General features: G+C 64.0%; 3 protein-coding genes and 1 long non-coding RNA gene across 14 annotated transcripts in view; 2 read left to right on the top strand and 2 right to left on the bottom strand.

Annotated features, from left to right (window-relative positions):
* The window catches only part of SPNS2 (SPNS lysolipid transporter 2, sphingosine-1-phosphate), a 29593-nt gene extending 28383 nt beyond the window's left edge, over positions 1-1210 (top strand). For 5 of the 8 annotated variants that reach the window (XM_059149490.1, XM_059149488.1, XM_059149489.1 and 2 more), the window contains one exon: positions 9-1210. In XM_059149490.1, coding sequence (XP_059005473.1) covers positions 9-399 — 391 coding nt within the window. In that variant the 3' untranslated portion in view covers positions 400-1210. The remainder of the gene's footprint in view (positions 1-8) is intronic. The other 3 variants (XM_059149493.1, XM_059149491.1, XR_009348113.1) reach the window with 2 other exon arrangements.
* MYBBP1A (MYB binding protein 1a) lies at positions 1078-13678 on the bottom strand. The gene is made up of 26 exons (XM_059149486.1): positions 13441-13678; positions 13223-13318; positions 12492-12575; positions 12331-12405; positions 12125-12232; positions 10800-10975; positions 10545-10712; positions 10308-10425; positions 9032-9327; positions 8711-8821; positions 8048-8173; positions 7698-7865; positions 7503-7608; positions 5683-5779; positions 5457-5608; positions 5135-5215; positions 4913-5062; positions 4654-4830; positions 4403-4560; positions 3604-3844; positions 3312-3437; positions 3165-3233; positions 2622-2735; positions 2403-2504; positions 1998-2134; positions 1078-1895 (listed from the first exon to the last, which is right to left on the bottom strand). Exons 1-26 carry the CDS (start codon positions 13636-13638, stop codon positions 1346-1348), a joined length of 3984 nt encoding a protein of 1327 aa, XP_059005469.1. The 5' UTR covers positions 13639-13678; the 3' UTR covers positions 1078-1345.
* On the top strand, positions 13586-19048 carry LOC131816600 (uncharacterized). The gene is made up of 3 exons (XR_009348114.1): positions 13586-13687; positions 14090-14202; positions 18942-19048. It is a non-coding gene; the product is annotated as an uncharacterized LOC131816600 (long non-coding RNA).
* GGT6 (gamma-glutamyltransferase 6) lies at positions 14952-19284 on the bottom strand. Of its 4 annotated transcripts, none has more exons than XM_059149505.1 (5): positions 19193-19284; positions 17592-17807; positions 16853-17058; positions 16652-16765; positions 14952-16400 (listed from the first exon to the last, which is right to left on the bottom strand). In XM_059149505.1, exons 1-5 carry the CDS (start codon positions 19201-19203, stop codon positions 15367-15369), a joined length of 1581 nt encoding a protein of 526 aa, XP_059005488.1. In that variant the 5' UTR covers positions 19204-19284; the 3' UTR covers positions 14952-15366. The 4 variants fall into 4 exon arrangements, with proteins under 4 accessions (XP_059005488.1, XP_059005489.1, XP_059005490.1 ...); XM_059149506.1 differs by having other exon boundaries at positions 16853-17055; XM_059149507.1 differs by lacking the exon at positions 19193-19284 and adding an exon at positions 18752-18948 and having other exon boundaries at positions 17592-17862.
* Positions 19285-20941: the final 1657 nt, after the last annotated feature.

The following is a 20941-nucleotide window of genomic DNA, read 5'->3' as shown; positions in this document are numbered from 1 at the left end:
CTTTCTAGGTGCCTCTGGGACCATGAAGACCCCTCACTGACACCCTACTTAGGAGGTGTCCCACGGCACCCTGGCCCTGCTGGGCCGCCTCGAAGTTTTGTGTGTGATCCGAGGCTGGGCACCCACCCTCTCTGGTCTGGGGCTGTGGAGTGGCCGTGGCTCCGAGAGGCCATGTCCTCAGCGAGCGTGGAAGGATGTGTGTGGGGAAGCCACAGCGCCGCACAGACTCCCAGCCCCGGGTCCAGGCTGCAGACCCCCTGGGGCCCGGGACGAAGACAGCCTCCAATGGGCTTATGGGGAGAGCCTGGCCTGTCCCTGCCTTACAGGATCCCGGGCAAGCCTCTGCCGTCCCCAGACCATGGGGCCGGACGGCTGGATTTCCCCACATGGCATCTCTGAAGGCCTAGCGGCTCCCGGACCACAGAGAGGAGGGTGGTCCAACCTCATGCTCGGGGACATGGGGACCACTCTGACCTCGGGAACGATGGACTCCAGCGGGCAGCGGGCAGAGCCGGGTGCCCGTGGCTGGGCACTTCCCAGCCTGGCTTGTCCCTGCGAAGGACACTGGTCTCTGCTGCCTGCAGGACCAGCCTGCCAGGGAGCTGGCGTCTCTAGGGGTGAAGGCCCTGGCGGCTGCTGCACCTGACCTGTGACCCAGGCCTGGGTGTGGGAGCCACACGCTCCCCACCCCAGCGACAGGGCCCAGGGTGCTAGCTGCCAGAAACAGCAGCCACCCCATGAGGATTCCTGTCCCAGGAAAACGGCCAGGAGCGAGGCCCATACCCCAGGCCGACTGCCAGTGCTCAGGGGCCCTGCCACCGCCTCCACACCTGCCTGCTGGCGGAACTCACCCTACCCTGCCCCACGTGCTCCTGCACACCGGCTGGAATCGAGGTGCCGGCCCCAACGACGCGCTGCCCCGTAGTTAGCTGGCGTGGCTTGTGCGTGTGCAAGCTAGCAGCACCCCCTCCTCACCAAGCTCTGGGGCACCTACGGGGGTGGGACCCCCAAGACCAGCCCGACCCCGACGGGGGCCCCAGCGATGTTTTCTTGTTGTACAAGAACCACGTCCAAGTGTTGCCTCCTCTTCCTTCCGGAAGCCAAACTGCTCCTTTATTTTTCAGAGCTGCTGATCGTGAATCTCAGAGTCTTAAGAGAGAAGCCAAATATGTTCCTCTTGTAAATGAAGGAATAAACCTATTTAAATCATGCCGCACTGGCTCCCAGGGCACAGCCGCCCGGGGTGGGGGGTGCATGGGGACAGCGGGGGTGCGCGGGGATAGCGGACACGCGAGTCCCTCCGGTGCCGGAACTCACCGCGGGGCAAACGCAGGGCTCTTGGGGCTCAGGGCTTCCTGGCCTTCTTGAGCGACGCTTTCTTTCTCTTGGCCCCGCTCTGGAGCAGGGTGGGGCTCCTGCTGGCCAGAGACAACCTGGCCTTCTTCCGCGGCAGCGCGGACTGCGGCGACTTGCCAGACACCCCCTTCTCGGGCAGATCCTTCTGAGGCTGCTTTCTGCCGCCGGGTGCCGCAGGGGACGCAGGCCTGGCTCCGTTCACCTGGGAGGGCTGCTGCTTCTCCTGCAGCTTCGGGGTCTTGGCAGGAGCACTGGGAGTCATGGCCTCTGGGGCCGGCCTCTTGGTGGCAGGTGTCCCATTGGCCTGGGTGGACCCCTGGGCCTTCCTCTTCCTTCTCCTCCTCTTGCCTGTGCTGGGGGGCTGGTCGCCCCCAGAGGTCGTGGGCTTGGCCTCCTCCACCAGCTCTGCGCCTTCCAACGTTTGCTTCTTACGCTTCTTGGTTTCCGGCAAAAACCCCTTTTTCTTCCTCTTCGTGCTAAGGGGGCTCTGCGTGACCTTGGGGACTTCCCTGGCCTCCTTCTTCTCTGACTTGGGGCGCCTTGGAGATAGGGCGCAAAAGAAGGGCGTGCCCAGTGAGAGGTGTGGCCCTCCCCACAGTGCTCCCCGCCCGAGGGAGTCGCCAGGCCCCCCCAGGACCTACTGGACTCCGAGGGCCTTCATGGCCTGCCAGTAGAGGTTGCAGAGGCGACTGCAGCTGGCCGAGTGCCCCCCCGGCAGCAGCCTCTGCTGCTGGCTCTGCAGCACACCCAGCACGCCGGTCAGGTCCACCGTCAGCTTCTGCGGGCAGGACACACCATGGCTGCCGCAGGGACCAGAGGCAGGGCCCCTGCTAGGCTCTGGGTCCCACATTCTCCCACCCCCGCCACCAGCATCCTTGCTAAGGACCCCGTCCTGGGCTGGACCGGGGGACCGACCTCCCCAGCTGCTGCCCAGCCCACGAGCACTTCCCTCCACGGGGCGCGGCCCTCCCTGGCATCCTCCCATGGGGTGGGCCCCCCCCCTCAGCCCAGCCTGCACTCCGTCCCCACCACCGCGCACCGCCCACCTCCTGATGGACGGTCCTGAGGAGGGTGTTGAGCAACCCTAGGGAGGACAGCTCCTGCTGCTGCTCCGACTTGCTCTGCGCCTCTCCCAGCGTCCGCAGGTTCTAGGGAAGACGCCCGCTCAACACCAGAGCCCGGAGGAGGCAGCCCAGCTCCAGCTGAAGCCCAGGGTCCCAGAGAACCACCCCAGCGGGAACGCGGCAGGGGTCCACAGCCCTCACCTCTGTGACCTTCACCAGGATCTGGCTGACCAGCTGCTCCCACTCAGGGTCCTCAAAGCACAGCCGCAGCTCCCGCGTGGGCAAGGCCTTCTGGAGCAGCACACAGGCTTGGGCCTGGTTGGGGGGCAGGATGGGCGCCTCAGTGCAGCAGCCCAAAGCTCAGGGAGGACTGAGCTGACTCCACGGGACCCAGGAGCAGCCACCACCTGGGCCCAGCTCTCTCCCCAGGCAGGTGCAGGAGCTGAGGCCGGGACAGTGGGGACAGTGCCTGGCCCGCTCGTCAGCTCAGTGCCCTCCTGAGGCCTGCCTGTCAGCCTGACCCTGGGGGACAGCCACATCGGAGTGCACACGTCAAGGAGCTCGGGGTTCAGGTTACATGGGGGGTGGCAGCGGCAGGGTTGAAGCTTTCCCTACTGACAGTGACCCTGTGCCCTCGCCAGAGCACCTCCAGGGCCTCCCAAACACCCGGGCGGAGACGGTCACGCGGATAACTTTGACAAGCCCGGGACTGGGGTCCAGGGCTGTGGTCCAGGGCAGGCCTACCTGATGGCGGGGCCGTGCCTGGCCTGTCACGTGCTGGATCACGACGGGGAGCAGGCTCTTACAGAGAACCTACGGACGGCAGGACGGGGCAATGAGCTGGGCCAGGCCGCAAAGGGGTCCCGGGGGCAGGCCAGCCCGGACGCTCACCGGGTGCCGGGAGAAGAGACTGAGGAACATAGGCACAGTCAGTGGGCTGTTGCGCTTGGTCAGGAAGGAGGTCAGCGCCGAAGAGAAGATCGGGGTCACGAGGCTCAGATCCAAGCCGCCACTAGCCTGCGCCACAGGGGAGAGCAGCTGCGTGATGCCGGGGAGAGGGACAGGCACGGCCGTCCTCGGGGAGCTGGGAGGCGGCTCCCAGGAGTCACGGCCTCCACTTCCCCTCCACAACCCTGCAGCCACGCTCCTGTGGCCGAGCCTTCCTGGGCCGGGGCCGGCTCACCTTGGGGCCCCCGGGCTTGGGGCCGGCTTTCTCTTTCTTCTGGGGCTTGCAGACAGTGGCGGCAGTGCTGTTGCCCTTCAGGACGCGGAGCAGGTAGAGGGCCGCGTTGAAGTAGTAGAGGGAGAGGGAGGCATCGACCTGGCAGCCTGCCTGCTGCACCAGCCGCTCCACCTGTGCGTACAGAGCCCCCACGCCACGGCCCACGTCGTGGCAGTAGTGCCGAGAGCGGCACAGGTGGTGTCTGCGTCAGGGGAGAGGGTGGAAGAGCCGGTCACCACCGTCCGCCTCGCCCCACCGAGCTGAGCCCGCCCCCTGTGCGTTCCAGTTCACAGGCAGGGAGATAGGAACCCAGAGGACAGGAGTCTGACCGCGGCGGCAAGGGTGGGCCCGGGGCTGCCTGCAGCTCTGCTGAGGGTGAGCAAGAAGAGAAACCAGCGCCCGGGGCTGAGCCTGCCACACGGGCAAACCTGCCTCCCCTAGGACAGAGGCTTCTGGGCCCTGAGACTCGGGTCCACGATGCTCAGGTCACGAGGACCAGGTCATCCACAGACTCAACCCTGGCAGGTGGCGGGGACAGCCCACCGAGCGAGCGCAATCTGGGGCTGGCAAGGACATGCTGTGGGGGGCGCAGTCTGTCCCGCCCCCCCAGCTCCTCCGTGAAGCTCACTCGGGCCCTCAGGTCTGGCCCCGTTCGTGCTGGGGCCGGCAGGTCCACACCCACCTTTCCTGCGGGGACCCACGCCAGGATCTGGTCCCAAGACCCTGTTCCCGCTGGCCCCGCCCGCGCCTACACACTCACGTGAAGATGCGGGCCGTCTTGTGCAGCAGGTCTTGCTCCTGCTTGGAGCTGCTGGTGCGCATGCTGCGGCGGATCACATCCAGTAGCGGCTCCAGCAGCTCCAGCACCAGCGGGTTCTCGGGCTGCTTGGTCACCAGCACCTCAATCAGGTCCAGGACCTGTGGCCAGGGGGACGGGTCAGCGGGTGCAGGGCGTGCAGGGGGGCGGCGGCGGGGGGGGGGTGCGGTGCTGTCGGCGGCTCCCACACTCACCCGGATCTGGAAGTCTCGCCGGAGCACCTTCTCCTTCCGCAGCTTATTCTTCTCGTCCCTCCGGGCCTGGATGCGCAGCTTCTGCTCGGCGAAGAGGCTGGCGAGGTTCTCGTCCAGGGCCATCATGGCCTCGTCCCCCAGCTCCTCGTCGCCGTCATCCTCTCCGTCCACCGCGCCCTAGGGGACAGACGCCCGCTGAGCAGCTGGCCGCTGGCTGCAGGCACGCCCCCCGCCCTCCCCACCCGCCGCCACTGCTCACCAGGGCCTTCCCTGCCTGCAGCACGGCCATGAGCTGCTCCCGGAAGCCCTGGTCCACGTCCCCGTCCCGGTCCTCCTCATTGCTGTCCTCATCGTCACTGTCGTCCTCGCTAGCCGAAGGTCTGTCGTCCTCACTGTCTGAGCTCTTATCCTGCGGGGTCCCCCGTGTTACGCCTCCCGTTGCCCACCCCACGTCCGCCTGCCCACCCCTCCTGGCACGCACCTCCCCGCTCTCCGACTGCTTCTCGGAATCCTCCGTAACCACCACGTTGTCCTCGTCTGTGCTCTTCTCAGGGTTCAGCACCTAAACAGATTCTCTGACAGCTGACACACCTGTTGCTGCAGACACCACCCCCCATACCAGGCCCCATCCAGTCTCAGCCCAGAGTCCCCCATCTCAGGGAGGAGAATGGAACCGGGAGAGGGGAGCACAGCACTGCCCGGCTAGGCTCCCAACCGCTCTGCACATTAAGCAATGACGAGGAGGCCCTCATCCTGTGGCAAGCCCAGTCCCAGACACCCCTTCCCCAGATGACCCAGCTTACATCCAGGATCAGCTGCAGAGCCCGTGGGGTCAGGTGGACACACACGTGGCTAAACACGGTCCGGGCCACCTGGCGCATCAGGTGGCTGGGCTGGGCCAGCAGGGCCAGCAGGATCTCCACCAGCACCTCCACCCATGGCGGCTCCTGGGGGGCTGCAGGCGGGAGAGGCTGAGCCAGGTCCGTGGGGATGTGCCCACCCGCCCCAGCCCTAGGGGCAGTGACCCACTGGCAGCCTTAGAGCGGGTCCGGCGGGGCTTCTCTCCCAGGCTCTTCTGGATGCAGGTCTGGATGTCTGCCAGCAGCTCGCAGCTGTCTGCGGGGGACTGGGGAAGGGCGAGGATAGGATCAGGGCAGGCCCCACTCCCGGTCCCGCTGAGCCCCTCCCAGCCAGGACTGAGCACCCCAGGCACCCACTCAGCACCCAACAGGCCACAGTGGGGCCTGGGAGCCTGATGACGCTATATGTTCCCCCACACTGACTGCAATGTCCCTACAGAGCACCAGGACCGTTAACTGGAGCTGATTCCACGCCACTTCGCCCCCATCGTGCCGGGGTTAGCGCAGACCACAGCCCTGCCCAGGAGTCGGGGGAGCTGAAGCCCCCCGTGGGGCACAGCTTTTGCACCTGGACAGGGTGGCGGAGCGCGGCCAGGCCGTCTGCGCCCCACACCCTTCATCCAGGACGGCTGCACATGCAGCTCTGGGGTGAGCTGAGCGCCCAGTTGGGGGGCAGGTGCCAAGGGCATCCCGTGCCCGCTGCCGCCCTGCTGCCATCAGAGGCCAACACTAGGATCCGAAGGGGCAGAGGCCCCCACGTGTGCACACATACAGACAAACAAGCACACGAACACCTCGCACAGAGACAGATGTGCACACACACGCAGACACTTGCACACACATGCCGTGCACAGACCAACACACACAGAGCCCACAGACACCTCACATGGACATGCACATGCTCACCCTCTGCACAGACCACACACACACAGACCGATACACGCACAAGTCACACAGACCAGCTCAGACCGATACACGCACATGTCACACAGAGGTGCAGACACAGACCGATATGTGCACGTCACACAGACCAATACACGCTGCACGCACACACCCCACAGACAGGTGTAGACACAGACCGACACACGCCACACCCACACACCACACACGGACACGTGGAGACAGGCACGCGCACACACCACAGATGTACACACACAGATGAACACACATGCTGCACACAGAACGGCGCGCACACACACCTCACAGAGACCGACACGCGCACACACGACTGCCTGCAGGCCGGCTTGGGCGTCTGAGGTCTGGAAGCACAGACCACAACCCCGACCCCAGCCCAACGGGCAGAAGGCGGCACCAGAAAGCACAAGAACATCCTGTAGCCTGAGAGGCGGCCTCCGGAGGAGCCAGAACAAACCCCGAGAGTTGAGCCCTAGCTTCAGTAAGAGCTTCCGGGTGGAAAGAATGGAGACATCAAGAGATGCGGTCATCAGCGTGGGGACATGGACGTGCAGGCCACGACCATGGGGCAGAGCCCCACACTGGAGAGGCACAGGGACACGTGCTAACCCCCACCTGCCACGGCAGCTGCCAGCGGGTGAGGTTCGGGGAGAGGTCAGGGCCTCGATCCTTGCGGACCGCGGACTACGGCCACCGCGAGCACTGAGGGAGCAGGCCCGTCCTGGACGGCTGCAGGTCCTCAGCCACATCTCACCTCTGTGAGGGCAGGAAAGTCTGGAGGTCTGGTGGGAGAGCACAGTCAGACCCGAGGACCTATCCCAGGCTGTGGCTGTGTGGCCTGCACCAGGTTACTCGGCCGGGAGCTCCGGCCGCCCCAGCCGGCAAACGAGGTGGCACCTGCCGCAAAACTGGGGGGGGATAAGAAATGCCGCATAGGCAGCTCAGCATGCGACGGAGGCCCAGAAAGTGGACGGAGCAGCTCTTCCTGGACTGTAACCCCACCAGGGCCTACAATGCCAGCCTCGACTCGCAGAGCCCCCAGAACATGGCCCGCTCCTCCCCAGGCTGCGATACCTTGAAGAGGTAGATGCCCACGAGGAAGAGCAGGTGCTGGAAGGCACTGGCCTTGGCCTTGGCCTCTGCAGAGCAGGCCTCCAGTTCCTTCAGCGTCTGCAGCATCCTGCAGTGACACGGGCAGGCTCTCAGGTCTCTGCTGCCCCCTGGGCCCTGGAGTGTCCCACCCACCCCCTGGAAACTGCAGTCCCTCACCGGTCCCAGGCCTGGCGCTGCTGTGTGGTGAAGTGCGTCAGGGGGGTCACGTTGCGGCTGTGGTTCAAGAGCAAGTCTGCAAACTGTACCAGCCGGTGGGTCCAGGGCTGCCCATCCGGGGTCCGCGCTGGCGCCAGCCGGAATTGGGTGCTGACGGTCTGCAGCAGGCTGGGAGGGCGGGGCGGGGGTCAAGGCTGGCCACGGACACGGCCGCCTCCCAGCACGCCCACAACCAGCCCACTGGAGCTCACTGGGCCTCCATGTGCTCCTGGCTGAGAACCAAGGAAGCGAGAGAGCTTGTCCCACCCTGCCCGCCCACCCTGCCTGCTCCGAGGCTGCCCACGGCCCACCTGAAGAAGGCGCTGCTGACTACCTCCCGGGTCCGGCTCTCCAGAGGAAAGGAGAACTGCTGCTCCGTCTCTGGGATCTGGGACGTGGGCTTCTTCGTTTCAAAGAACGAGTGGAAGAAACAAAACCTGGGGAGGGCAGGAGCGCCACAGGTCTCAGGAGCCCCCGCCCAGGATGGCATCATCCAGGGCCCAGGGACAGGTAGTGGCAGAAACAACATTTCCCAAGTCCGGATCTCCAGCTGAACTGAACTTGGCCTAACTGCAGTGAAGTTGGGAGTCTGTCCCTCAGAAGCAGGCCACACATGAGGCCACCACATCAGAGCATGCCACAGTCTCTGCAGACGTGGGCTGCTCCCCACCCCCCCCCCCCGCCCCTTGGCCGCGTGGTGAGGGCTGAGAGCACCTGGCAGAGGCAAGTCCAGCACCAGAGCCTCCCTAGCCCCGCAGGCGTCTGCAGGGCCCACGGCTAACCCTAACCCTAACCTTTCCTTTCAGGGGCTCCTGGGGTTTTTCCCTAAACTGCCTTCTGCCTAAGGAGCAAGAATAGCCTACTCCCCCTGATGACCTGAACTCAGAGCTCCTGGCTCCAGGGCGACCAAAGACTAGACAAGAGGCCTGATTCTTGGGCTCCTACGAGGGCACTGAGGGCAGAGCCTGTCCCACCTGGTCACCTCCTCAATCAAGTCGTCCTCCTTCTCCGCATGCAGGGCGTCCACGGTGCTGACCAGGCGAAGGATGACCCACTTCCGCAGCCGGAACACCGCTCGCTCAGGCCTGTGGGGAGCCGAGTTACTGGTTCCGTACCCACCTCAGAGATGGAAGGGGAGCTCTCCCAGCCTGGCCACCAGCACAGGAACACGCAAGGAAACTCGGGCCTTCCGGGAGAGTGGCGGCTCAGTCCTCCCCTTCCCTCCCCTCCTGGGGCCACCATCCCGTGGGAACGCGGCCCGGCACCCCCACCCCGAGCTCCGCACGCCCACTCACCCATGCAGCGAAGCATCCTGAGCTTTCTTCTGGTTGCTGGTGCTGAAGTCCACCAGGGAGTCCAGGTCGGGCCGGAGAAACGTGGTCTGTAGCCAGGCCACATAGCCCTTAAGGGCACGGGGACTCAGGGACCGCACAACCCTCCAGAACGTGGGCAGGACAGGGAGGCCCTGGTTGGTGATACGGGTGAAGGCCACCACCACAGCCAACTGCCGCTCGGGGTCATCCCGACAGCCCTCCAGGAAGGCACCCACGTACTCGTTCATCTCCGGAGCGAACTTGAACTGCTTTGGGAGCTGTTGAGAGTCAGGCCAACACCAGGGTCACCTGCCAGGAGGGTCCACCACCCTCTTCTCCAACAGGTGACACCAAGGCCTGACACCCTATGTCATCCATGGACAGGCCACGCCGCCCCCCCGGCCCTCCCACTGTGCATCACAGTGGGCCGCCATCTACCCACTCCCCCCCAGGACAGGTTGGGTTTCCGGCTCAGGGAGGGCGGAGCAGGGTCCCGGCTGGGGCATCAACCCCCTTGTCCAGCTCCTGGCTGTGTCACCGTGCCACGTGCACCACGCCATGTGACTTCGTGTGGCCGCAGGCATCATCCTCATGACAACTCCTAACTGGGGGCCCCTTCTATCACCTTATAGGTGAAGAAAACTGGCCACTAACTTTTCAAGGTCACAGGGTTCCAAGTGGTGCCTGTGGGATGTGGAGCTCTGGGGCGCGGCTGCCCTGCCCCGCTGCAGCCAGAACAGGGGGGTGGCCACACCCCATGCCCAGGCGCCCGCCACGAGCGCTCCAGGGGACGTGACCCTTCATCTTCGCCGAGTTCACAGAGGCGAAGCAGGCCCGGGCCAGGGGGAGCCGGGCTCCCAAACCTGAACTCAAACAAGCACAGGTCTCTCCCGTCCAGTGTGGGCGCAGCACGGGGCCGCACATGGCGCTTGGTGGTCACAGACCAGGACGGTTCTCCTCACTGGAGCACCAGGTGGGGGTCGGGAGGTCTGGGCAGGCCGCTGGCCACGTACGCCTGTGCCGAGGGGCCTGAGGCCAGGACTGACCCTGCCGAAGTCTACTCAGAGGGGAAGGGCACGGGCAGCCAGCTGGCTCACCTTGCCCAGAGGGAAAGGACCCCTGTTTCCCCAGCAGGACCGCCAAGGCAGGAGACCGGGGATGCTATGGCCAAGAGCAACCCTCTTCCCAAGAAGCTGGCTGACCCCCGAGGCGCCCGTCCTCCTGGCAGTGCTGGGGGAGGGGCGGGGAGGATACCCACCTTAGCAGTGACCATGTGCTCCCCAAAATGCCGGATCAGGTCGCCCTGCATCACCAGGGGCAATTGCTCCTCAGACAGCAGGGGCAGCGCAGCGCCCAGCAGGCGGAAGCACAGATAGCTGGGGGCGTGAGGACAGCCCGCTCAGAGCCCTGCGCACCTGGCCGCTCTCCACCCCCACCCCGAGCTGGGCCCTGCACACCTGGCTGCCCCCCACCCCTGAGATGTGCCCCCACGCACCTGGCCGGCCAGAACTGCTTCTTCAGGAGCCCCTGCTCAACCACCTCCTTCCAGAATCTCGGGAACTTGCCCTCCTGCAGTGACAGGCGGAGCAGGTCCAGAGCCACGGCAGGCAGCTTGCGCTCCTTCTTCACGGAGGCGGCTGCCGTCTTCAGGACATTCACCAGTCTTGGGAGGGGTAGAGGGACTCAGGGGGCGCCGGCCCACTGGGTGGCAGGGTCCCCAGGGGAGCCCATCCTCCCACCGCCCTCACACCTGGGGATGTTCTCATCTGAGAACAGGTTGACTGGTCCTATCAGCTCCTTGAGCTTCTCCGGCACCTTCTGCTGGGCCAAGAGGAAGAGCTGCAGGTGCTCGGGCGAGCCCAGGACTGAATTCAAGTCCGCCTTGAGGACTTTCGGCAGGATCGCCTGCAACGTGGCTGCTGGGACCTGGTGTGGGGACACGGGTTGGGGGAGGGTCACACCATCCAGCACCTGTGCCACGTCCCGTGAGGTGAGCCCTGTGGCCCTGTTGCACCTGCCAGGCTTCTGTGAGGCCCCCCACAGTGCTGGGTGAGGTGGGACAGCCGCCCCCACCCTGCTAGGCCCCAGAACCCTGGGAAGCTGTTTGTTAGGGAGCTCACTCCACGGCCAGTCCTAGGGCCTGGGGTTTTTAACAACTGCCCCACCGATGCTGACTAGCTACCCTTTTAATTACCTCTTTCGATTGACTCAGGACTAGCTCGTTTTAAATATTATTTATCAGATAGGGGCACCTGGGTGGCTCAGTGGGTTAAGCCTCTGCCTCCGGATCAGGTCATGATCTCAGGGTCCTGGGATCAAGCCCCACATCGGGCTCTCTGCTCAGCGGGGAGCCTGCTTCCCCCTCTCTCTGTGCCTGCCTCTCTGCCTACCTGTGATCTCTCTCTATGTCAAATAAATCTTTAAAAAAAAAAAATTATTTATCAGAGAACAACTAAGAGAACAGGCATCCGTCGAAGGAGCCGCAAAGGAATAAGCAGGCTCCTCACTAGGCAGGGAGCCCGACATGGGGCTTGATCCCAGGACACTGAGCTGAAGGCAGACGCCAAACCCACTGAGCTTCCCAGGAGCCCCGAGGGATGAGTTCATTTCCTGTATGAGCTGCGCCAAGCGGAGAGCTGGGGACTTGAGTTCACGTCCCTGCCTCTTCCTCCAAAACAAAGGGTTCTAGGTACTGGCCCACCTCCCTTTCCCCAGCAGGGCTGCGGGGCCCTGGGAGTCAGCTCAGCCCAAAACAAAAATGGCAAACATGTTTAATTCGCCTGCCGCAGGACAGGTGCTGCTCTAGAATGGCGCTGTCCGACGCGGCAGCTGCTGAGCTCTCGGAGTGCAGTCATGTGAGTGGAGATGGACCCCAGGACAAGATGCTCGCGGGACTCTAGGGACTCGATGGGAGAAGAATGTAAGGATCCTCTTCGACTTCGTGCTGATCGTGGGTGGAAACATCACTCCAGATCCGCGAGACTGAACACCTCCCCGGGGACACTGCTGCTCTGGGGTGTCCAGGCTTCTACTCTCAGCCTCTCCACCTGGGGCCCCACGGTGGGAAGTCTGTACCTCAGAAAGGATGTCCACCAGGGCCTTCTGGGGCTGCTCCTGCAGGTGGTTGTGGTGCTGGGCCAGGTTCTGCAGCAGCTTTACCGACTTCAGCAGCGCCTCGGAGTCCTGGTGCCCAGAGAGGGAATGCGGTTATGAGCAGGGCATGCTACAGGACCCCCCACTCTCCAGCCCGCCCACATGCCCCCTGCCCCCAAACCTCTCACCTTCACCAGCCTGCCAGACTGAAAGAGGGCTAGCACCCCAAAGAGGTTTGCAAAAAGAGCCGGTCTCATCATCGCCTAGAAAGAAGTTTCAGGCATCAGTGAAAAGGGCCCAGGAACCCCAGCCTGGGGCTGCCCATCTCCCCCAGGCCACTGATGCTTACCTTCTTAACTTTCTGCAAGTCGTGCTTCTCCTGGATCTGCTGCAGGACGCTGCACAAGGGGATGTCTTCGAAGGACTGCAGCAGCTGCCGGGGGTTTGTAGCACTAGGGTGAGCCGTTCAGGGAGGGGAGGTCCAGCCCCACCTGAGAGACCCCAGCCTCCTTCCAAATCTCCCTTCGACTTCCAGCGCAAGGCCCACAGGGCCTCTGGGTGCCCACTCCAAGCAGTGCTGGTGTGTGAACACGGCTGCTGGAGGGAGCTCAGTCTCGCCTCCCCGCCCGGGGCCCATCAGGCTTCAGAAAACAGCTCCTCTGGCTGAGACTCCGTTAGCCCCGTCTCCACAGCCTGCTGCCTCCACAGCCTGCTGAGTCGCCCCCAGCGAGGTTGCTAAGGGACTGGGTCTCGAATTCCCATCCGGCTGCCCACGTGCCTTCGGGGCAGCCTCTAACCCGCTGGGTACCCCTGGAGGGAAGAGCGCGCCGAACCTCGCCAAGGCACGGTAACCCACCCCAAAGCTCACTGCCTGGTCGATGATCCCCTGAGTCTGGTTCACCCACGTCCCCAGAAAGAAAACTGCTCACCCCCCGGCCCACCCGCCCGGGCGTCCCTGGGCACGCGCCCCGCTCGGTTTCCCACGTCCGCGCGGGGACGCGCCTCGGCTCGGATGCCCGCCCTTCCCACTCCCCAGAGCCCCGAGCGCCCGGCTGGGCCCCTTCCGGAGCCGCCGCTCACCTGCGCCAGGGCCAGACTGTAGCAGGGCCGGGCGGTCTCTCGGCCGACCCCGAGCCCGGTGATGAGGCGCTTCAGGGCGTACTTCCTCTCGGGTCCCTGCCGGAGCGAGCGGGGCCGGCGGTGAAGACGGCGGTCCCGCGGGGCGCACCGCCACCCCCGCCACGCGCTCCTGCCCTGTCCCTGCCCTTCCAGCCGCCTCGCGCCCCCCGCCCGCCCACCTGGGGCCTCGCGCGCAGGTACGCCAGCAGCTTCTCCGTGGCCTCCAGCCGCGTCTCCTGCTCCGGCTTCGCGATGTCCCAGAAAAAGTCCAAGAACTCGCGGCTCTGCTGCAGCAGCCCCTCCCGATCTGCCGGCCGCGGGCCGCTCGTGGCCGCCCCCCCGGGGGACGCAGACTCTGACGGGACCCGACTCTCCATGTCTGCCTAGCGCCGCGAACACGTGGGCTCTGAAGATGTTCTCTTCCGGGTCAGGTCGCGGCGCTTGCGCGCTGGGCGGACCGCGGGGGCGGGGCCTCGCCGGCCGGGGGCGGGGCCTTGTCGCGCATGGGACCGGGGGCGGGGAGTCGGGGCGGGGAGTCTGGCCGGGGGTGGGGCTCGTGGGGTTGGTGCGCTCGCCCCGGGGTTTATTTAATTTTATTATTTTTTAAAAAGGATTTTAGTTATTTATTTGAGAGAGACCGAGATAGCGACAGAGGTAGCGAGGAGAGAGGGAAAAGCAGGTTCCACACTGAGCGGGGAGCCTAACGTGGGGGGGGCCTTCCATCCCAGGACCCGGGTTCAAGACCCCATCCGAAGGCAGACACCTCACTGCCAGAGCCACCCCTGCGCCCCTATTGACTCGCTTTAAAGATTTATTTATTTATTTTAGGGGCAGAGGGAGAAGGGAGAGCGTCTCAAGCAGAGTCCCCAGTGAGCCTGCGGAGTCCTGTCGGGGTCGATCCCAGGACCCCGAGGCCCCGGCCCAAGCGGAAACCAGGCGCGGTATGCTAGCGGAATGCTTGGCCCACCGAGCCACCCGGGAGTCCCTCAGACTTCAGCTTGAGCACAGTGGGGACGCCGGAAGGTTTTGTGCGTGGGCAGGCCTTGAAAAGATCACTCAGCCCGTGTGGGGCGGGGGTCGCAGGACCGCAGCGGAAAAGCAGGAGGGGCCCCTGGTGGGGTGGATGGAGCCAACCCCGGGGGAGTCCCACTGGTCCGGAGCTGATCCGGAGCTGGTCGAGGGTGATGGGTGCGGGGGAGAAGGACAGTGAGGGCGGACATAGCCCGGTAGCCGGTGCTGCCCTTCACTGAGCGGGGGGAATGAGTTCCAGGAAAGCAGGGGTGACTGGGCAAAGGCCCGGAGGAGGAGCACAGCGGGTCACCCTGCGTTGGCACTGCAGAGGCTGTCTCTGGAGGGTTGTCAACCCCAGGGACCCCAGGCTGGGGATGGGAGGCTGGCAATGTCAGGGCCAAAACCCACCCCTTAAGGCCCACACCCCCAGCTCCGGCTCCTTTTGACCCCAGGCTCCTGGGGCCCCTCCTGCTCCTTGTCTCATCCCCTTCCTTGTTCTGCCGTTTTAGGAACTGAGACGCAAACCTTTACCTTTTGTCTATGGTGCCCCAGGAACAGAAGGCGAACAGGGATAGGGGAAGCTGGAGGACCGTGGCCCAGGGTCTGCCTGTGCGGGTTAGGTCTGCTGCAGGCCACGACACTGAGCACCCCACAGGCCGATGGGAAACTGGGAAGCGGGTTGGCAGAGATTTTATCTTTATTTTGTTTCTAGCTCAGTTGAGAGACATCCGCAGAGGGTGGCCTGAAGGGGGAGACAGAGAGGCCAGCGGGACCCCAGGCTCTGCCTGCCCTGCCCTGCCCAGGGGGTCTGGAGGCAAGACAGGGGCTTGGCACCCTACTACCTGTCCTTCTCAGAACCGGATCTGAACTGGAGTCTGGGGCTCTTTCCCCAGTACTCTCAGTCTCCTTAGCTGAAAAAGAACCCGATCTGGAGTCCAGGGTACTGACTAGGCCAGACGTTGTGGGCCTGAGCTAGCAGCGAGCCGGTAATTAGGCATGCTTGCTATGCACGTCCTCGTTGCTGGGTCTGTTCCGCTCCTGCCGTCAGGTGGGACACCCCCACCCTCCCACCCCTGGCTAGACACATCCCCCACTTAGAACCCCTGGACAGTGCAGCAGCTGCTGGGGACACTGGAGACATGGGCATGCTCTGCCTGGACAGCCACCTGGAGCAGGGTCCCTTGGCCACAAACACTAGTGCTCAGTGTCGGTCCCTGCCGTCGCTCATGTTGGGCCTGGGTCTGGGGCCCAGTCAGGTGACTGAGCAGGGCACGAGTCACAACTCTGGCCACCGCAGGAGTTCCCGAAGCCACCAGCCCTAACATGTCAGCCTCTGTGTCATCTGAGCTTCCCTGGAGGAGGAGGGGGCAGGCCCAGGCACTGGCTGTAGGCTTGGCCACCAGGTCACTAAGGAGAACCCCAGTGCTTGGGGACAGGCGTCCAGAGCCAAAGGGGCTGCTTAGTGAGGAGGTAAGGAGCAGCACTGAGCCACTGCTGTCTACAGTGGCCAGGACAGTGCCCACAGGGCTCACGGGAGCTGCTGAGAGCGCCGGGCAGGGGTCGGGGCCGGGCTCTCCTGAGCGCAGGGCTGCCCCTACCATCGCCAGCAGCTCCGGGCAGGTTGAGGGGCCGGGGGTGGTGGACAGGACGCCTTGGGGTATGGCTCGCTGCACTGCGGGCTCCAGGGCAGGTGTGGGCCTGGATTGGGGCCTACGCAGCCCCAGGTCTCTGACCAGCAGGCTCAGTAGGTCATCCCCGGCCAGGTCCGGGGCTGGGGCTTGGGCCGCTAGGCGCAGCACGGCTGCAAGTTTGGGGTTGGTGGCTCGGGCCCCGGCGCCCAGGGGGGTCCCATCAGCATGGCACAGTAGTGGACAGAGGCCCTTTGTGCCCCGGGCTGCCAGAGCTGTGGCAAGGGCTGTGTCCACCAGGAAGCCGTCTTGAGCCAGCGAGGCAGGGCCCCCTAGCAGCTGTGACCACGGCAGGCGGCCGAAGCGTGCGTGCAGCAGGCGCAGGCTGGGCAGGGCGGACGGCAGCCGCAGGCCGGGGGCCAGGGGCTGTGCGGGGCCCGGCATCAGGGCAGTTGGGCTGCCTGAGGAGCTGTTGTGGAAGAGGGCCCAGAATGTGGCACCTGGAAGAGACAGAGGGGTCACCCAGGACTCAGGGGCCATGGGGTCAGGCTTGCTCAGTGGTCCCGGGGGGAGGTGGCTGCTTTAGCCTGAGGTTAGGCCTGGAGACAGAGGTCAGTAACTAGGCCCAGGGTCAAGACCACATGCACCAGGGAGTAGGGCTCATAGCCTAGGTCCTGCTACTAAGTGGCCCGGGGTGTCAGGACCCCAGGGTACAGATCAGGGAGCAGGCCCGGGGCTGCGGGGCACTGACCTAGCCCCGTAGTGTGAGGGTGCACCACCGCCAGACACAAAGCTGCTCCCACTCCCGCGTCCACGACGTTGCCCCCGGCGATGAGCAGCTCTCGGCCCAGGTGGGAGCACGTGGCTACGGCCAGGAAGACATGGTCTTGGGGCATGGCCGGCGACCAGTGCCCTGGGCCCTGCCCTCCCCCAAGCGGCTCCTGGCTCTGACCTGCCGGGCTGATGATGGCACCGTGGTGGTACACACCAGGGGGGTGGGAGTGCCCGCTGGGCCGGGGGGCTGCCGAGGCCTGGCTTCCTGTAGGGTCACTCTTGATGTAGAGTTGCCTCGCGGCCAGGGAGAAGCCAGTGACCAGCAGCAGCAGGGCGGCGCCAAGGCGAGCCCAGGCCCCGGGCAGCCCGCCAACCTCATTCCTGCTGAGAAGGGTGTCTTGCGTCAGGTCTGGGACCAGGGGACGACCAAGAATTCTGAGGGAGCCTAGGGACTATTTTCCAGAAAAGCCTCCTGGCACCACATAGAGGAGACATGGTGACTGAAAGGGGCTTGGGGACACAAGCTAGCCAGGGAGGGAGTCTCTGGGCTGAGACTGGCAGGAGAGAGGCCTTGTGGGGGGCTTGTCTGGCTTGAGGAGCCAGGCCCAGCCAGGTGTGGCCAGACCCAGCCTGCCCAGCAGGTGCCTCCTGCACCGGGATTGGGGGTGGGGCTCTCTGATGGATCAGCGGGCACGGCTGGCTGGGGGTAATCCGAGCACAGACCTCGGACTCACTGGTGGAGACGGGGTCTGGGGCTGCAGCCCGGCTTCTCCCCATTCACCCAGAAAGTTCCTGGAGCCAAGTCGAGCCAAGTATGGGGGTGTCTGCCCTTTGCCCCCACGTTAGGGGCTCCAGAGGGAGGGACTTGCCAGCCTCAGGCCCAAGGGGCCGGGTGCCCAGACCCCTCCTTGACTCACCCCAAGGAGTTGTGGGGCCTCCAGGAATTCGAAACGACCAGCTCAGAGGTCTCCTCCTCATTGTCCTCGTCGTCCTCAGACCCCAAGCTGGGGTCCCAGAGCAGCAGCTGTCGGTAGTGCACGGGCCTCGCCTCCGGTTCCATGGCCCCACGGTGCCCACACCGGCTCTGCCGCCTGCCGGCCTTCCCGCTGAGTCCTGGCCTCGCCTGCGCCTGGCTGGTGGGAGGTGGAGGCTGCCTTGGGGAAGGGTGGTGTGGAATCTAGAACAGGTCTGGGCAGGGCACAGGGCCAGGGAGGCTGCGTGTGAGACTGCCCCATCAGGGCACAGGCCTTGGGGCTCTCAGGGCTGGGGGGCCTGAGAGGGGGTGCCGCTCAGGGAGGCAGGAGGAGCCCAGCCCCAGGGACCACAGCCGTGGCCCGAGACCCAGTCAGCATTCCTGCAGGTCCCCTACCTTCCGGGGATGCAGCTACTAGATCCCACAGCCTGTTTGGGACTCAGTGTGACTTGGGTCAGGGCTCAGCCAGGAATCAGGTGCCGGTGTGGGCCGTGTGGGGGAGCCCGGCCTTCTCTGTCCGGGGAGCCCCCTGGAGGGTGGGGAAGGGGACTCCATGGTGCGTCCTGTGGCTCTTGCCAACAGATGGAATGGCAGACCTCCTGGGCCCACAGCCTGGCCCCAGTTCCCCACACCTGCTCCGTGCTGACCCATCTCTCTGGGACCACGTCATACCCCCAGTCCCCTGGCCTCACAGCCAGACCCTGCCTCCCACATTGAACAGCCTCGAGGCCACCCCCAACTGCAAACGCACTCCCGTTGGGTTCTCTCCTCCCCACTTCAAGGGTAAAGCTATCCCTGCCTCCACTTCTATCCCCAGCCCCTTCCGGGTCCTGCCTCTGCCTGGCCTAGGGCCCCACGCCCTCACTGGCCCCTCCTCTCCCACGGCTTCATGATTTCCCCAGTGGTTCCCATCTCCCTCTGAGTGCATCGGAATCACTCAGGGAGTTTGTGCGGTCCGAGTTCTGACTCTGCAGGTCTGCGGGAGGCACCAGGAACTGGCTTTCCTGGGTGATCCCGGACCACACTTTAAGTAGCACTACCCACAGAAAGCCGCAAACACCTGCGACCTCCACTTCCCTGCCTCCCACGTCCCCCTGCGCTCACGCTCGACTGGTGTCCGGGGTTTCTGATTTCTCAGATCAAAAAAGAACGAGTCACGTGCAGACTGTGGCAGAGCTCTGTGTCCTTTCCCTTTTGCCCAGTGTGTGGGAGTGATCTCGAAGACCTTCTGCTCTCGCTTCGTAAACTAAGGGAAGCCTATAATCTCAGGGTGAAGGTTGTTCTTCTTTCCTAGGAAAAGGCCGCCGGGGACTGTGGAAGTCCGTGGTGCTCCCGTGTCCTGCCACCTGCAGCCAGCCCTTGGGCTCCCAGCGCCGGCTTCCTTTGCTCAGCAGACAGGATCCTTTGGCCCCTGGGAACGGACAGGACTCTCAGAGCAGAGCCTGAAGAGCTCTTTGGGGCCTAGACTCCCCCTGCCCGGGTCCTCCTGCGCCCTCTCTCGCTCCCGCAGCCCTGGGCCCGGACAGCACCGCTCCCCACAGGTACCTCTTAGCCATGCTCCACTTAGAGGCACGACGGACTCCGGAAACACCTGGTGGTCAGGCCGGGCAGCACCACGGGCCGAGGCAGCCCATCCTCTCGGCAGGGCTGGGGAGTGGCATCAGCTTCAGGAGACCTGGATCTCAGCCAGTTTCCGCCTCAGACTCACCACGTGGCCAGGCACGTGGTGTAGCCGCTGGGAGTCCTGACTCCACTTCAATAAAACAGGACGGGCAACATATGTCCTCCTGGAGCTGAGGTGTGACTCAAACAAGGAGATTCGCTGAAAGTCTGATACACGCTGGACCTTCCAGAGCCGTAGGTTCCTTCCCGGGCCTGTGATTTATAGGTCAGGATTTAGGTTTTGTCATCCTGTTTGCCCACGGAGCTCTTAACCCCTTGCCAGCTTCTAAATGCTGAGAGACCTATAGGTGACTTTTGCTTGTTAATGAGGGGAGCTGGTAGCCTGGCCTGGAGAACTCCCAGCCCCACCCCTGACCACTGGGGACGGACGGCGGACAGGCTGGAGGCTGCCTCTGTCACCAGCGGCCCAGGATTTGAGGAGTTGTGCTTTGTCGTGAAGCCTCCACAATACCCAGGACAGGGCTTGGAGAACTTCTGGTCGGTGGGCATGTGGGGGTGCTGGCTGGTGGAGTGGGGCTTTTGTAACAAACGACGATCCCGGGAACAAAGGGTTTCTCTGAGCTCTGTGAGCCCCTCTTGTCAAGTCATCTGACCTGAGGAGGCGGTTGTGGGAACCTCTGATCCATTTGCTCAGAAGTACAGGGAACAGGGCGCCTGGGAGTCTCAGTCAGGTAAGCATCTGCCTTCAGCTCAGGCCATGATCCTGGGGTCCTGGGATCGAGCCCCACATCGGGCTCCCTGCTCCGCGGGAAGCCTGCTTCTCCCTCTCCCACTCCCCCTGCTTGTGTTCCCTCTCTCGCTATGTCTGTCTCCATCAAATAAATAAAATCTTAAAAAAAAAAAAGTTCAGGGAACAGCTCACTTGCTATGCCGGTCTGAAGCAGAGGCGGGGGCAGTCTTACCCCATGGACTCTGACCCTGTCTCCGGGTACACGGGATTAGAAACGAGTGGAGGCAAGGGAACCGGCTGGTATGGGAACACCCGCCCCCAGCCCCGCTGGAACGGGGTCTAGGAAGCTCTTCACCCCTCCGCCATAGGGCTTCGATCTCCCTGGGCTACAGTGGTCTGCATGAGTCACACCAGCAACCACACACGCATACCCGCAGGTGGCTCACCTCTGGCTATCGGACCAAAGGGACACTCACTCCTTCTCTTAGTTGTGGGTGCACATCACAATCACCTGGTGAGCTTAAAAAGCTCCTAGAACCCAGGCAGACCCATTAAATAGTTAAGTCAGAATCTTTAGGTGGGTGTTTAAAAGACATGGTTACGGGGCACCTGGGTGGCTCAGTGGGTTAAGCCGCTGCCTTCGGCTCAGGTCATGATCTCAGGGTCCTGGGATCGAGTCCCGCATCGGGCTCTCTGCTCGGCAGGGAGCCTGCTTCTCTCTCTCTCTCTCTCTCTCTCTCTCTCTCTCTCTCTCTGCCTGCCTCTCTGCCTACTTGTGATCTCTGTCAAATAAATAAATAAAATTAAAAAAACATATGGTTACAAGATCTCCCAGGTGTTTCCAATGAGTAGCCACAGTTGACAACAGCTGCCATATCTGGCCCTCCAGTGAGTTTTGCAAGGGAAATCACTGTTAATTTTTTTTTTTTTTTAAGAGAGGG

The sequence above is a fragment of the Mustela lutreola genome, chromosome 15, assembly GCF_030435805.1.
Source record: "Mustela lutreola isolate mMusLut2 chromosome 15, mMusLut2.pri, whole genome shotgun sequence".
In the NCBI taxonomy this organism is placed as follows: Eukaryota; Metazoa; Chordata; class Mammalia; order Carnivora; family Mustelidae; genus Mustela; species Mustela lutreola.
The sequence above is the reverse complement of the archived record's forward strand: the minus strand, read 5'-3'. Positions and strand labels throughout refer to the sequence as shown.